The sequence below is a fragment of the Orycteropus afer genome, unplaced genomic scaffold, assembly GCF_000298275.1.
Source record: "Orycteropus afer afer isolate SDZICR_OR568_19922 unplaced genomic scaffold, OryAfe1.0 scaffold00057, whole genome shotgun sequence".
Lineage (NCBI taxonomy): Eukaryota > Metazoa > Chordata > Mammalia > Tubulidentata > Orycteropodidae > Orycteropus > Orycteropus afer.
This window is the reverse complement of record NW_006921644.1, coordinates 8,916,253-8,932,913: the sequence shown is the minus strand read 5'-3', so window position 1 is coordinate 8,932,913 and position 16,661 is coordinate 8,916,253. Positions and strand designations below refer to the sequence as shown.

At 50.6% G+C, this 16,661-nt stretch overlaps 1 protein-coding gene across 1 annotated transcript in view; it reads right to left on the bottom strand.

Annotated features, from left to right (window-relative positions):
• Nucleotides 1–4,845: 4,845 nt before the first annotated feature.
• The window catches only part of KLHL36 (kelch like family member 36), an 18,946-nt gene continuing 7,130 nt past the window's right edge, over nucleotides 4,846–16,661 (bottom strand). Inside the window, exons 2-7 of the mRNA XM_007939138.2 lie at nucleotides 16,418–16,524; nucleotides 16,051–16,167; nucleotides 14,215–14,345; nucleotides 8,086–9,159; nucleotides 6,485–6,642; nucleotides 4,846–5,401 (exon numbers count right to left, since the gene is read on the bottom strand). Coding sequence (XP_007937329.2) covers nucleotides 4,846–5,401; nucleotides 6,485–6,642; nucleotides 8,086–9,159; nucleotides 14,215–14,345; nucleotides 16,051–16,167; nucleotides 16,418–16,524 — 2,143 coding nt within the window. The remainder of the gene's footprint in view (nucleotides 5,402–6,484; nucleotides 6,643–8,085; nucleotides 9,160–14,214; nucleotides 14,346–16,050; nucleotides 16,168–16,417; nucleotides 16,525–16,661) is intronic.

Genomic DNA, 16,661 nt, shown 5'->3' with positions numbered 1-16,661 from the left:
CTAATCACATTTTCCCCAAGCTTAAGCAGATCGCTTTATTTTGGGTCACTGGGTACTGCACTAAAGCATCTGAATGAAATTCCTGGCAAAATACAGTCATTAGAAGTCCAGTGAAAGCAGATCCAAAGTGTCCAAGTGTCCCACAACACTAAAAGGCTGTCTGGTTAATTTCCAAATTCTATTTGGGCTCAACACTACAACAGTTTCTTTTTCATACAGAGAGAGAAAAATAGGGCTAAAAATCAATACAATAACCATGGGAGACTTGGAAGGGAATTACAAATTAAACCGTACCCTTGCAGGCAAATTATTTTAATGTCTCTTAAGAATTGAATACACTGTATGAAACTGAAAGCAAACAAAGGAAGAAAAAGCAACGTGCAGAAAATTAATTAAGAAGGGGGAAGACAAAAAATGTTGCATGTCATATAATTACAAATAGAAAAGCAACAAATTAATAAGCACACACAATTACAGATCTCAGTAACATCAGTAACCAGAACCACCCCAAAGAATTACTGAACCATCAGATGTCCTACTAATTTTGAAGGGCGGTCGGTGCCTGATGATGAACTTCAGTCATTCCAAGAGACGGGAGTCTTCCCTCCCACTGCAAGCCGGCCTGTTAAGATGGCTTCAGGTAGCTCTGAAAAGACGTTCCTTTTCTCAAAGAGAACCAGTGTGGAAGAGTTTATCCCCTCCGTTCCTCCACCACCAAAAGCCATACATTCCTTCGACTTTTTCAACTAAGGCAAGCAAAGGAGAATGTCTTGAGACTTCAAAACACCTTCAGAAGCCACACATCCTATCTGGGTAAAAAGCAAAGAAACAAATGATTTCCACAGCCAAGGACAACAATTCTGCTGACTGCAAGGACAGTTCTTGCACCTCATGTGAAGAGTCCCTGAAGAGGAGACATGGCAGGAAGTAGACCAGGCCCCCAGGCACCATCCAGGGTGAGAAAGGACCCGTATGAGAAAAGTGATACATGGATCAGTCCTCAGATGTCTCTTCAACTCCGCACACCACTGAGGTAGGAGCTTAAGAAATACAGAGCTTGGGAAGGGCGTCCAAGTGCCCACTTGCTCTGTTGTGGGCCTAAGACAGTCACTGACAGGCCTCAAGTGACCTTACAAAATTCCATAGTTGTATCAGGTCACTGCCACAGAGGGCAAGGTCCAAGACAGGGCCACATGGGTGAGATCCTGCCACTGACCACAGGGAATCTGTTGTCAAGGACAGAACCAAGGGGGTAGGGGAGGGGATGAGGTGGGAAACCCCAGCAGGCAATCTACAAAACAATTACTAGTAAATTTTATCAAAAAGTATAAAAACATTTCAAAAAACTTTAAAAACTGCCAGGCTTGGCAGATGCACGGGTCAGGATCGCCAAGTACCCTTGGAGCTGCCTGACATGACGCTACAGGGGTTTTTCTTGCCCCTGCCCTACCCATCCCTCTGAATGGCCAGACCAGGGCTGTGGCTGCCCCTCCAGGTTTGGTACAGTGGTTTGAGGTTCTAACTCAAGCTCAGGGAGCCACAAGGCCAGAGATGCTGCTTGGGCTTGTGTAGCCGAGCTCCATGCCATGGAGGACTGGGGTGCAGGTGGGGGTTTTCCCACATTGCTGCAAATCACCAAAAGGTCACTCTGGGCCTTGGGGCTAGGGTACTATGAACCACAGGGCTCAGGCACCTTAAGTCCCCAAGCGTGCCCCTTCGGCATTTGGGCTCCCTACCAAAACTGAGTACCTCTTAGCATTGGTTTCTGGGATCTCTGCTAAGTCACCCTCAGGTCACCTTGTCATTGAGGGCCAGGGGGAGGGATATTCAAAACAGACAGACACACGTGTGGTTCCTGCTCAGAACCGGATTCCCAGGTCCCACCTGGTAGTCTTACCAAAATGACAGAATGTTAAAAATACAGATTGAGCAATAAGTGCAGTAAATCGATGACACAATATACATGTATGTTAAACAACAGAAAGCCCACCATAAGTAACAAGGTTCTTCAGCTTTTCTACTGTCTTTCCTATCTATTATTACATTTGTGTCTTACGCAAACCAGGTTCCAAGTTGGGTGAGGGCAAACCCCAAACCTGTAACTAAAATGAAGGTAAAACTCTAATTCTTTAAAAATGAAGAAAATAAAAATCCGAAAGAAAGCCCACCTCACTTACTTTGAAAGATCAAAGGTGGTCCAGGTGTTCGAAGTGCAAGCCAACCAGCCTAGAGTGTCATCAACTATTTAATGACATAGGAAAACAGCAGCATGTGCCCATTTTCACTGCGAGACGGTGGCCCGCATGAACCCAAGTCTCTGCAGTTTGTGATTCTGCAGTTCAAGTGGCCACCTACTGCTCATTTGGGTTTAAAACCACTTTATTCCTTTCTTCGCTGAATGAATGGGGACTGGATTTCCATCTTTAAAACACTGAGTCACAAATACCTGGCACAGCTTACCACCACTCTGCTGCCTTGGACTCCTGTGGACACTGTTCCTTAGTCGTGATGTCCCTCACGCCTTTCCACAGATCCCACCAAGTCCCAAAGCCTTCCTGAGCACAGTGTAGCCAGCATAGTTTATTTGAAGTTGGTCCATGAGATGAAACCTATCATCCTTGCCTTTACCAGAAAACTCTCAACCTCAATAATCAAACGTGCTATGCCTATGTAATTTACAAGCAGTCTTATAAGTGTCAGGAGAGACATCACAAAATATTAGATACAGAACAGTGTAACCCAGAGGCACAGGATAATCAAAATGGAGGCCAGCATGGCACCTTTATCCTGGGACAAGTCCTATGGTTTAAAAAAAAAAAAAAAAAACAGAAAGCAGCTGGCTGACACTAGAAATACATGGTCAACCTGCTTCCCACATACAGAGGCTTGCTGTGTGCTCTTCCCAACCTGCCCCTAGATTCTGGCTGAAAGCTGCCTGTTTGCTCGTGACCCTAGGGGAGCTTGGGAATCTGGACCACATCCACGATACTATCCTCTGAAGGGTCTTTAAATGATAAAACCTTTCCTGGGATGGGAAGGGTACAAGCTATCCCAGAGTTGGTGGTTCTGCAAAACATGTTTGGTGGAGGTCTGGGACTACGTATGAGTCAAAAAAATAAAATTCATGGTTAAGAACTTCAGAAATTTTCAGCTTTGGTTGATGGGACATTAACAGCTAATGCAGGACTTCTCAGAGCCTTTAACAAGCTGACGTGTTGTGGAGCTACAAGAAGTTTACAGTCTGTTTTGCAGAACGTCATCCATTTGTAAACCTCTCGGGATTTCCAGATGGACATAACTGGCTAGATGTGCAGACTACTCAACCGACCAATAATAGAGGGCAATGACATTGAGTATTTAAGCTTCCTATCCCCAAGTCCTTCTCATCTCTCCTGGTTACTAGAAACAGACCAATCAAGATCACAGTAAACCCTGAAGGAAAGAAAGAAAAGGTGGCAAAGAACCTTGAAAAATTGGGAGTGACTGAACTGAGGCTATTCTTACTCTAGTATCACTCTCAGCGCTAAATCTTGACATTTTCTCATCTTTACCAAGGAGCAGGTGATTAATGCCCTTCTGGCCCAGGATTAAAGCCTGTCCCACTCTATCCTCCCATAGCATTTTGCTTACATTATGCGTTCGGCTTGGGCAGTTGTCTAAAAGCTCTCTTTGAAGGGCATCCATTATAGACATCTGTTGTAAAACCCTCTGCATCCTAAAGGAGAGGCGGCACACGTCAATAGCTTGTATCACAGAACTTAACACCTGGCAGGGGCTCGGCCATGATTTCATCTAACCCCGCCACTCGCCAAAGAAACAGACCAAGACCTGGTCAATGCATTTGCCCAGCAAAACACAACCACTTAGTAGCAGATGACAGACCAGGATCTATTGCTTGACTTGGGTAAGGCATGCCACCACCTTCTTGGGGACCAGTGTCTATTCACCTGTGTGGGAGCTTACAATGGCTTCTCAGCACCGCAGGCAGAGACGACAATGACAGATTCTACAGAGCTCACTGTTTCTTTCCTGAGAAATAGATGTCAATTTTGGGAGCTCAGCACAGTGATACAAGAAACATGCGGCTCAGAAAAGAAAAGGAAACCAGCACAAATCAGAGGAATGTTTATAAAGAGCTTCATTCCTCCCCCCTTTCCTTGCTGGATTCCCTAGGCCTTGGGGAACTTGGGAAGATGACCAGGCAGGGGCCAGGACTGTTCAGAAACAAGTCATGTGATGGGGAAATCCCAGCGTGTGCACCTCCCTGGCAGGAACTCCCAGGTCTCCCAAGTGTCCAGCATGCTCTGGGAGCCTCGCTAGCTCACACCCTCAGGGTTTCTGTGACCTCGTCTAGAAGATGCATACGCTTGACCTTGACAGTGATTTCCAAACGTGGCTGATGCTCAGTCACTCCAGGAACCAGTTAAAATACAGATTCCAGGCACCGCCACCCTCTACTCCTGGCAATTTAGGAACTGGCAATTCTGAGGGGGGGGGCAGGAATCTGTATTTTTAAAAAGCTCAGCCAGGTTTTAGGAGGCTCGAATGTCCCTCTGACGCCCCGAGTTTCACCACTCAGGTCTGTGTGTAACCTCTGGCCTGGCTGCTCTCCAGGGGGACAGTTAGGGTGTGGTGAGAAGGGCAGAGCTGTTGCTTGGGCCCTGGTGTGTCTATTCAGCAAGGTGATGTGCCAAGTTCTAGGTAATATTTAATCAGTTACTGTGAGATCACAGAAAGACCAAGAGTCCTAACAGTAAAAAAAAAGCAGTCAGGCAGCACATGGTACCTCCAGCCCCTAAGGAGCTGTCACTGGTTGGCGGAGGCAGGTGTGAGGGCCGCCAGGGGTCACTGGCCCCGGTCCTGGGGCCTCTTGCTCCTGCCCTTCTTCTTCTTGTCCTCTGGCCATGGATTCAGGGCGCAGACACAGGCGGATACGCCGGCGATGGCCTTGGGCAGGTCAGGGCCCTTGCTCCACTTGTTCTTCTCACAGTCGTACACCTGCACGGTCTTAGAGAAGGCAGTGTTCTCCCAGCTGTAGCCGCCCAGGATGTAGATGCGGCCCTGCCACACGGCCACGCCCGACTCGCTGTTGGCATGCAGCAGGGGCGCCACGCGGGTCCACTGGTTGCACTGAGGGCTGTAGGCCTCGACGCCCAGCACGTCGAAGCGCTCCATGGACTCGATATTGTCGTCACTGCCCCCGATGGAGTAGATGCTGTCGCCCAGGCTGCACATGCTATGCCAGCCGCGTGCCGTGGTCATGGGCCGCCGCTCCTCCCACACGTCCGTCCGGTGGTCGTAGCACAGCAGGTTCTTACGGTAGGGGCCGATCTGGTAGTCGTGGCCTCCTGAGATGTACACAAAGTCTTTGTAGATGGTGCCCGCGTGGCCGTACGTGAACCTGCGGGGAGATGTGTGGACACAGGGACAGAGACAGATGGGGCTTAGTGTTACACCGGCTTAACCTCCTTGAGCATGGGCCTCAGTCTTCTCCTCTGTGAAATGGGGAGACCTGTTCTCAGGCGGGGGGGCGGATTTGATGGGACAGTACACAGAGCAGGTGAATGCTAGGCCTGGTGCCACAGAAAACATAGGCGGCAGCTGTCATTGTACAAGGAGTGGCTGAATAGGGCAGGTAAGTGGCAGACTGCAGCAAGACCTCTAGGGCTCCTGTCCCAGCTCTGCCCCTCTGCCAAGACCCCTCCCCTCTCTCAGTCTCCCCTTCCCCATATAAACTCATTAAACCCGTTGCCATTGCATCTATTCCAACTCAGAGCAAGCCTACAGCACAGAGTCGAACTCCATGGGGTTTCCTAGGCTGTAGCCTTTTTTTTAAATTGTGGTTTGGGTGAAAATTTACACAGCAAATTCACTTTCCATACAGCAGTTTAGGCTGTAGTCTTTATGAAAGCAGGCCATGACATCACTCTCCCATGGAGTGGCTGCTGGGTTTGAACTGCCGACTTTCTGGTTAGCAGCTGTGTGCTTATCCCGTGCCACCAGGGCTCCCTCATGAACTCACTACCTGAACTGAAATCAGTACTCACTCTCTGACCCTCAGGCACTGAATAGACTCACTTATAGAGAGGTGCTTGTTCTAGCAGCAAGCTAACTTGCACTTGAAAAAAAAAAAGAGCTGCTGTCCAGTTGACTGTAACTCACGAGGACCCCATGTGTGTCATAGTAGAACTGTGCTCCACAGGACTTGTAGTAGCAGACTGCCAGACTTTTCTTCCTAGGAACCTCTGAGTTCACACAGCCAGGCTGTCAGTCAGAGGTCAAACACCGAACCATCTCTGCCACCCAGAAGCCTGCACACAGTCTGAAACCAGAGCTCAGACTCTTCTCCACGACACCCTCTGACTCTCACGTTCTACCTACTGTTGTTTACAAGCCAGGAGATCTAGACTTGGAGAACATAGTAGCCAGAAAGGGCAGTGCACTGAACTGTAACCCATCAAAATCCTTAAAAACTTCCAGTTACCTTGGCAAGCCAGCCACGTAGGACCAAGAGTCAGTCCTGGGACTGTACATCTCTACTGAAGAGAGAGCTCCATTTTCGTTCCGGCCGCCGACAGCCACCAGCATATCTTTGATGGAGGCAAGGTAGAAATCCACTCGGCGCTGGTTCATGGAGGCCACCTGCGGAGGCGACACATCTGTACCTTCCCTTCCTGGAACAGCATCAACATCTAGCACTGTGTTCCCCAAACACGTTCTATAGCACCTGTGGCCCAGGGACGTGACACAGTGGCCATGTGAGTCAAGAGGGTTCTTCACGTGGGACTTCTCAGAGCCCCTGAGAGGGGGATGGAGAACACACTTCCCAAAACTGGTCTGGACACGTGGTCTACCATGTAGACTAGAACTGGGCAGGACCCAAGACTCAGAACTGCTGAGTTAGTGGTTTCCTGAAATAAAAATTCATCATTCCCCTCTTGCCCCATCAGATCATTTTTAAACTACTGCTGATTGCCAGCCGAGTTAACAGAGCAGAAGAATCCACTCAATAAGACAGACAAAAGGAGAACACCAGCCTTCTCTTCCTGCTCCAAACACACTTACACAAACGCACATGGTCCTGCAGGGACCACGCTGAGGCTGCCGCTGCTGAAAAACTTCGCAGGGCACACTCCACAGCCGCAAGCACCTTTTGACCTGATCCTTCCTAATGGCCAAGAGTCACACTGTGGAAGGTGGTACAGATCTTTGAGGCTAAAAGCTAAGGATCACCTGGAGTCCATGCTGAGTTTCAGCTCAGGAAATCAGAGTAAAGTAAAACCACTGAGGTGCGAGTGCAAAGACTGAGATGTACTTTTGTGGGTGGTGGCCTAGTGGGGCATTTGTAGAGAAGAGGAACATGGGTTATGATCCCACTGACCCTAGAAGGTCAATGTTCCCACACCCATTTTCCAGAGAGAGAAGCTGGAATTGGGAGATGGCCAAAAAACAGTCTAAATCCCCTCAAACTATAGTTTGACTAAATAGGGATGGGAACTCGGGTCTGACTCCAAGGCCCATGCTCTTCACATAACGAGGCCATGCCCCCTGCTACACAGCCCAAGACTGTACCTTTGTGTGACCCTTTGGAGCCTCCTAAAACTAGCTCTAGGGCTTTTTAAAACATGAGCTCCGCGGAGACTCTGGGACACAGAGAACATGGTTGGAACTCTAAGTCAACTCTCTGGACCTTCATCAGCCAATATGGCAGCCACTAGCCTTGGGTGGCTGTATTAGTTTAAATATAAACTAATGAAATAATAAGGAAAATTTACCACCTTGGTCACACTAGCCATGTTTCAAGAGCTCAACAGCCACACGTGTCTGGTGGCCACCGTGCCAGAAGGCGCGGACGTAAGAACATTATCTTCAGCGCAGAAAGCTCTACTGGGTAGCGCTGACCCTTTGGGAGGTGGTCAGCACGCACGTTCCCAGACCAGGGCGTGGACTCATAATTGCATTGTCACACCTTGTTCGGAAGTGGGGCAGTGGGCAAGGCCAGAGAGAAGCGGGGCAAGTCATGGCCAGGTTAAGGAAATCAACAGAGTCCTCAAGAGTAAAGAAATAATCCAGCTTTAATCTCACCTTGATCCACTGTTTACAGCGGGGGTCATACCTATAAAGAAGATTGGACGCCGCATCCCCTCCGTTGTCCCGAGAGAAGCTGCCACCGGCGATGAAGATGAAGCCCCCCAGCACGGCCACGCAGTGGTGGCTGCGCCGGGCCGGCAGCGGCGTCTCCTTGACCCACTGCGCGCTCTGCGCGTCCAGGTAGCAGGTGTCGTCACTGAGCTCCAGACACCGCTCAGAGACCTCGCCGCCCACGAAGAGCAGGCGCTCCTCATTGGAGCGCAGGGCCGTGCGCTTGTTCTGCATGACGGGCTGGGCGGCCAGGCTGTTGTGGTAGCGCACCGCCTCCTCAATGAAGCCCTCGCAGTCGGCCTCCTTGGGCAGCAGCGAGCACACGGCCGGCTTGACTCGGTGCAGCAAGTCGTTCTTAGGGATGAGCGGGAAGTGGATGTTCTCCAGCACCTGGTAGGCGTGGGCCTCGCGCTCGGGCTGCTGCGTGAGCCACTGTAGGGCAGCCTGCAGCAGGTCATGCTCACACTCTCGCTGCACCTGGCTGCTGCTCAGGTAGACACACAGCTTCTGCAGGGATACGTTCTGTAGGAAGTCGGGCGTGAAGGACAGCGTGCCAAAGTGGCTCAGGATGAAGCCGTCAATGAAGGCGTCCAGCCGCTTGAGGCTGTAGATGGAGGCCAGCCCCTGCAGGTACAGGTAGTTGTCCTCACTCACCTCCTGCTGCAGGTACTCGCAGCAGAAGTCTACCACCGTCCAGATCTGCAGCAGGTGGGCCGTCTCCAGCACATAGTCGATGTTGCCGCCATCTAGCGCCAGCTCGCCGCCATACAGGAAGTCCACCACGGCCTTGAGCCCGATGTAGGAGGCGCCCACCAGCTCCACCTCCTTCTGGAAGGCCTCCCGCATGCCGATGGTGAACATGGAATTGAAGTAGTCACTGCACACGGCCAGGAGGTTGCGGTGGGCGGGCACACGCTGCTCATCTGCCACCAGGACGACGTCGCAGAAGAGGCCGCGAAGACGCTGCTCGTTCAGCCGCTGCAGCACCGTGGTCGAGTGCTCAGCCCAGTGATACACCTGTGGCAGACAGCAGATGTCAGGCCCCGGCTCCACCGGCCCACCCACACCCTGCAGGGTCCCAAGAGCCACATGGGGGTCATGCCCAGCATTTTAAAGAGAGTGGGTGAAAGCAAGCAGGGTGTCAGATACCAGAGTGCACTGCAGAAGATCAGGGAAGTCTCCGTGTGTCTATCCATACCTTCTTTGCTTCCTTTCTCATCTCTTCTCTCTCTCTTTCCCTTCTTGCCCTCCCTCCTTCCCTCTCTTTCTTTCTTACTGTGGGTCATGAGCAAATAGGTTTGAAAAATGCTGACCCATCAGGACACTGAAGTTGCTCAGGGTGACTTCTAAAATCGAATACAATCTGCTTCGGAATCCCCACTCTGCCGCTTACTCTGTGGACTTAGGTAAGTCGTGGCTCTGGGTGGGTTCGAACCTCCAACTTTCAGTAAGCAACTGAGCCCGTGAAGTGTCTGCACCACCCAGGAGCTCCACAGAGAGCCGTGCTGGCCTAGTCTTAGCTGCTAATGAAACAGGAATGATTCCAGCCTCCAACAGACACTGGCTTGTCAACAGGCCCTGCTCGTGTGGATTAAAGGAAGGCAATAAAAGAATACTAGAATAGCAGGCTATGGATTAATAGTAAAGGCAAGGCTGAGGACAGAGAGGAGCAAGTTAGGGGCCGCCGGGTGTGTGTCTGCCCACCCCAGGACCTGACGGCCTCCTGTCCTCCGGCAGTCTCCTGCAACTGCTACACTTAGATGAAGGTACACACCGCAGGCTGCGGCGTTAAAAGGGAAACAGCCCCAGGGCTGAGGACCGCGGGAAGTGCTGGATAACAGCTGCCGGGGAGACCATCTGCTCCAGCGAGCAGGATGGGAAAGAGGACAGCCACTGTTTCCCAAACCCTATCTCCGTACAAGCGAGGCACGTCTGAGTCTTCACCTGCCCTTCGACTACAACCCACCTTGGATATTTTACTGTAGCTGCAGAGAGGACAATTGCAAACACACAAGCAAACGTGATTTCCCCGTGTTAAAAACCTAAAAAAAAAAAAAAACCACCTCACTTCCATGGAGTTGGATCCAACTCATAGTGACCCTTCCTTGGGTTTCCGAGCTGGTATCTTTATAGAAGTAGATTGCCCCGTCTTCCTTCTGAGGAGTGGCTGGTGGGCTTGAACCATTAAAGGGACGTCAATAATGGAGTTTGAGCAGTTCATGTAATTTAGAAGCTGTAGGTCCTGTTGGCACACTGACTAAGGCATTTGACTGCTAACCGGAAGGTCGGCAGTTCAACCCCACCAGCCCTCTGTGGAAGGAAGATGGGGCATTCTACTTCCGTAAAGATTTACTGCTTTGGAAACCTAATAGGAATTGCTGTAAGTCAGAATCAACTCAATGGCACTGGGTGTTTCCATAAAGATGACAGCCTTGCAAACCCTGTGGGGCAATTCCACTGTGTCCTCTAGGGGCGCTGTGAGTCGGAATCCACTCCACCGCAGTGGGTTTAGTTTGGGCTCTGGTTCTATAAAGATGACAGCCTTGCAAACCTAATGGAGTGGTTCTACTCTGTCCTCTGGGGTCATTATGAGTCAGAATGGACTGATGGCAGTGGGTTTGGTCTGAATATTCTGGAACCCTGCCATTCTCTGACGGCTTTAAACCCTATACATTCCTTTGCTTCCTGGTTGACTGCCTTAGTGAAACGCAGGCAGAGTGGGTGGAGACAGGTCCTCAGGGACTAACATGGGAGAGAACGCAGCGGGTTGATCTCAGGTGCTTGTGTTACACGTTTAAAAAGAACTGAGATGAAGGGATGGACACTGGGAGGAGGTAACTATGGGGAGGAAGTGGGAGGGGAGCTGCTGCATTGTAAATTTTGGTCAATGACATGAGACAAAGTATATGTGAACTGCTGTATGAAAAGTGAATTTGCTCTGTAAATCTTCACCCAAATCCTAATTAAAAAAAAAAAAAAGAACTGAGGGCTGAGATAGATAAGCACATTCTGGAGATGAACAGGCAGGGCAGTCACACAACAGAGCCTCCACAGGGCTGAACCTCAGCACCCCCCAAACACACACACACCAGTGTGGCTGAGCCTCCCAAGCACAGTGTTGAGTGAAAGAAGCCAGACACACAAGAGCGCCCTCCCAGTGAGACGCTGAAAGCAGGCAGCGCTAACCCATGGTGTGGGAAGCTGAGAGAGCGGTTATCTTGAGTGTAGGGACGGGAAGGGGATGACAAGGGGCCCTGCAGGCTGGTGATACTCTGTTTTTTTATTTGGCGGCTGGCTACATGAGTGAGTTTAATGTTGGAAAACCTGAGAGTTCACCAAGGTTTTGGGTGTTTGTTTGTTGTAGAAAAGCTAAGAAGTATAAATACAATCAGCCAAGGGAGAGAGAACCACATAACTCAGCATCTGTCTGCGGGACGATTGTAGTGCCAGACAGATTGTAGGCCCAGCAAACTTAGAAAGCTTCACCGTCCTCCCAGCTGAGCTCTGGCTCAGACCCTCTGAGACAGCGGCTAGCCTTCGCTGGGGTCTCACAGGAGTATGTGGTATGGCGACAGCCTCCTGGGCAAGCTCAGGCGGGAGAGGAGAGTTTCTCTGGGGATGCGACCTCGCTCGAAAAAGACCCCCATATTTTAAGGCACCTTCAAGAACCTTTCTCTCTTAACAAATCTACAGGATGGTTGCTCACTCCCTTTATCTGAAGCAATGATTTTCAATCATTTTTTATCTATCATCATTCTCCTAAAGAGCTTTCACAGGAGCGCTGGTGGTGCAGTGGTGAAGCACTTGGCTGCCAACCAAGAGGTCGGTGGTTTGAGCGCTCCAGCCACCCCCCAGGAGAAAGATGAGGCAGTCTGCTCCCGTGAAGATTTACGGCCTTGGAAACCCTCTGGAGCAGTCCTACTCTTTCTGTAGGGTTACTGTGCATCAGGACCAGCTCTGGCAGTGGGTTGGAGAGAGTGTTCATGGGTATTTTTCCCTATATCCCCACCATAGATACACTGGGTATCTGCTTATGTACTGTGTGTCCCCACTGCATCAAGTGCACTCTAACTCACAGAGATCCTGTAGGACAGAGCACTGCCCCTGGGGCTTTCAAGGCTGTAATCTTTACGCAAGCAGCCTGCACATGTTTTTCCTACAGAGTGACTTTGAATTGCAGACCTTTCAGTTAGCGCCAGAATGCATTAACCACTATGCCACCAGAGCTCCTTGCTGCACATATAGCTGTGTTTTACAGTAACATTTTTCTGCATCTCCCAAGACTAATTTCCACTCTGTGGGGACAGTATCACTCCCACTGAGAATGCATGATCTAAGGTAACCATTGAGTCCCTGGGGATGCAGACAGTTAATGCACCTGGCTCCTCACCAAAAGACTGGAGGTTTGAGTCCATCTCGGCACCTCAGAGACAGGCCTAGCGAGCTACTCTGACACACATGGGGTCACTGTAAGCCAGAAACAATTCAAGGACACTTGCTTTAATTGGTTTCAGGCAATCACATAATTTAATCTCTAAAAAAGGAGGCTTTTAAAGAACACAAGCACCATTAATCTCAGCAGGAAGACAGGGGTAAATGGGACAGTCCCTCACGTTGGTCCCCAACCTTTATCCATGGCAGCTATGGGGCAGGGTTGTTTCAAACCACCTGGGGAGCTTGCTGAGGCACAGATTCCTAGGCCCACTCTCACGTTTTAATTTCACAGGTGTAGGGTGAGGCCTGATGTGTATTTCAAATTAGACGCTCTCTACCCCAGAATGATTATAAGGTAGACAGTATGACACTGATTGGTAGCCTGACATTGGGGAAGCCATCCGCACTGGTCTTAGGATCCCAGCGGGTCAAGACCAGGGAAAGGCACTCTGGGCCCTTAACATCCAGGCACACAAAGCGTTCTCTCCACTCCAGGGTGGGAGGCTGGACGCTGAGGCTCTCAAAGGACATGCCCTTGGAGTCTTTGAATTCAAAGGTGGGGATGGACAATGCCATGGCTCTTTCTGTGTCCCATCCACCTCCTGGGGTTGGTGCAAGAGGCAAAGGAACAAAGTGGCCAGAACACCACTCTCTGAAGAACAAAGAATGTCTGGGAAAAATGTCCCTAGAGTCCCTAGCACTTGCAGCTGCCTCACGATGGCTTTTTCCACTTCTTGGCAGTCTCTACCTCTACCTATCATTAAGGAGATTACCATCACCATCAGCCACAATGTCCATCTGCAAGTTAAGAATGGGTTAATCACATACTACACAAAAACACTGTTCCACCTCCTACTTTGATGAGTAGCGACTGGGATCCTAAAAGCCTGTGAGCAGCCATCTAGATGCAATGATGGGTCTCTCCTCATCCAGAGCAAAGAAGAACAAAGAATACCAAAGATTCATGGAAACAATTAGTCCTAGCGGCTGGTACACCATGCGATCCTCAGCCTATACGACTATGAGATCAGAAGAACTAGATGGTGCCCAGCTACCACTGTCAACCACTCAAGAGGGGGAATCTACGTAGGAGATCCTGGATAAAGTGGGAGAACAATGTGGAAGAAAACTCAAAATCATTTGGAAAAAAAAAAAAAAAAGGACCAGGTTTACTTGTCTGATAGAGCCTGGTGAAACCCCTGAGACTGTGGCCCCTAGCTGCCCTTCAGGTCTGGAATTGAACCCACTCTTACAGCTTCCAGCCAAACAAAAGACAGGCACATGAGCTGAACATTTACACTACGTAGATACACTCCTTGGAGAGATCAATCATGGGAGAATAGAAGGGCTGTGTATACACAGGGAGACAGCTCGAGGGGCAGGAGTACATGGGAGGGAAGGACACAGGGAAGAGGTAACTATGGGGAAGAAGTGGGAAGAGAGCTGTTGCACTGTGGGAAACTGCAGTCAATGTCACGAAATAAAGTGTGCACTGCTATACGGAAAATGAATTTGTTCTGTAAACTTTCACCAAAATCACAATAAAACTTTTTTTTTCTTTTTTAAAGAATGAGTTAATCAGAAAAATCATTGCCCTCCCGAGGCAGCTTCCATGGGAGTAAGCTATCAGTCACAGACCTTTGAGGACTCGCTGATCTTGTATGGCCGAGACACACGCGTCTGCCTGTTTCCCTCCATCGTAAACGAGCTCGTGGCCCTACAACGAGAACAGGGTTTCTGAATGCGTAGTGGTAACTCCAGGTCTTTCACTAACAGCAGCAATCAAAAGCGAAAACAGTGACACAGAGCAAGGAGGGAAAGAAGCAGTGGGCCCTCAAGAAGCCGTGTGCACTCTGGGTTGGAAAAACCAGGCAGTTGGAATCTGAACAGTCAGCGAGTGATCCTTCATCATCTAAAGCCTGAACACCACCAGTCTTTTTGCCCATGTCCTACAAACACCTCCTGGTTGATGTTTGATTTCACAGGGCTTTTAAGTAGATCAAGGTCATAAGGATACGAGTCATCACTGTGGAGCCCAGTCTGTGACCTTGGACCCAAGCAAAGGGACTTACATGCATCATCTCATTTAACCCCTACACCTCCTTGGCCAGGCTGATGTCACTCATCCCATGTTCTAGAGGAGGGTATTGATCTCAAGGTCACATAGCTAGTAAATGGCTAAGAATCAAACCAGTCTGTCTAATTCCAAATGCAGGCCCTCACCATGACGGTCTGCTAAAGGTGGCACGATTTTGGAGAGCACCACGATGATGCGCTGCAGTGATGACTAACACATATCAAGTGTATTCTAGACAGGCAGGAGCTCTGGTGGCATATTTAAAGCATTTGGCTGCCAACCAAAAGGTCAGTGGTTTGAACCCACCAGCCTCTCCACAGGAGAAAGATGAGATAGTCTACTTCCATAAAGCTTTACAACCTTGGAAACTCTATGGGGAAGTCCTACTCTGTCCTATAGGGTCATGATGGGCCCAGCCTGCCCGCTCGACGGCAGTGGGTTTAGTTTGGGTTGCCACTGGCACTGTCCTAAGTGCTTTTATATGCTTCACCCATTTAATCCTCACAGCAACCCCACCAAGCAAGTATTGTTACCCTCATCTTACAGAGCAGGAGACAATGGTAATGACTGACATGACCTACCCAGTGTCACACAGCTAGGAAGTGGCAGAACCAAGGTCCCAGGCCTGGGAAGCTTCCATACTCTTAACTCCTAGACTATACTATGAGGCCAGCCTGGCCACAGAAAGCCTGGGATTGGCAGACCTAGGCTGGGGCCTACGCCCCACTTCGAACATCCAGTATCAACTCGGGCAAGTCTGCCGGTTTCTCTGCACCTCATGATCAAGTCTCTAGAACACGCTGGTGCACCAGACTCTTTAAGGTTTCTTCCAGCTGTGAAAGGCAAGCAGCTCCCTAATACACAGAGCCCAGCTCTGGGGCCCTAGGGAATTGAGGAGGGCACAAAAGGGAAGGACCAAGTCAACATGGGTGTGAGTCACAGACTGGGACCTCAGGTTTAAGGAGGATTTTTATTTCTGCTTAGTTCGCGTGAAGTTTTTGATTTGCTACCAATGGGACAAGTTGCCTTTGCAACAACAATGAGACAGGAAGTCAGCACTGTCCCAAGGTAAGTGGGGACACAGGCAGTTCCAGAGTCTCCAAGGGAGGTTATGAGTGTAGCACACTCCAGCCTATCTGAGTCCTCAGGGGAAGGAAGGACAGCCAGATTTCTTAAGAAAAACTAACAACTTTGTGACAATGATGGTGTACCCACCCTGGCCTTCTGGGCTGTGCCCAGGCTGCTGGGGTCGAGAGCTGGCAGGGCCCCAGCTTTCCTGCAGTGTCTGCTGCACACCCCTTGCTTTCTCATTCCAGCTTTGCCCGGACACTGAGATCTGTCACAGCAAGGGCACCTAGGCTCAGGTCGGAGGGGCTGCCTGAGACCCCCACTCCTACCAGGGCCGCTGTCCAGCTTGGCTCTACCCTCAGAGGCTTGTTCTCGAGGCCAGGATTTCCAGAGAGTTCCCCAGTTGTTGGCTGCTCCAGTCTTTGTCTCCCGGCTCATGGCTAGACCTGAGTGTGGGCGGTCAGGTACTGCCACCCTTTTTGGATGCAGGTGAGGAGGTCAAGGCCATCCACAAGTACAGTGCGGATTCCCAGTTCCGTTTAAAAGATCTTTCAGTAAACATGGGGACGGGGACACCGTGCAGGTCGGAGGGTCCCAGGAGAGCCGCCTCCCTGGTTTCCCACCCTGAACCTCCCGATCTCAGCACTTGGGAAGGACAACGCTGGTGGCCCGGGCATGACGCCCGTCGGCACTCACCCGTCCAAGTCTGGCCGGCAGGTCTCCCGGGACGCCGCTGTAGCTCACTGGGAACGGCACCCTGGCGGAACTGCAAGCACAACGGCCGCCGGGCAGGCTCGAGCCAGCTGCGAGGGGCGGAGGGAGCGGAGTTGGGGCGCGCCGGGCCGCGGGGGCTCACCTGCTGACTGCGCCGGGGCCGCCGCGTACGGCGCACCTGGCTCACCTGCGGGGGCGGCGGCGCCCCTCAGCCCCTGCGGCAGCC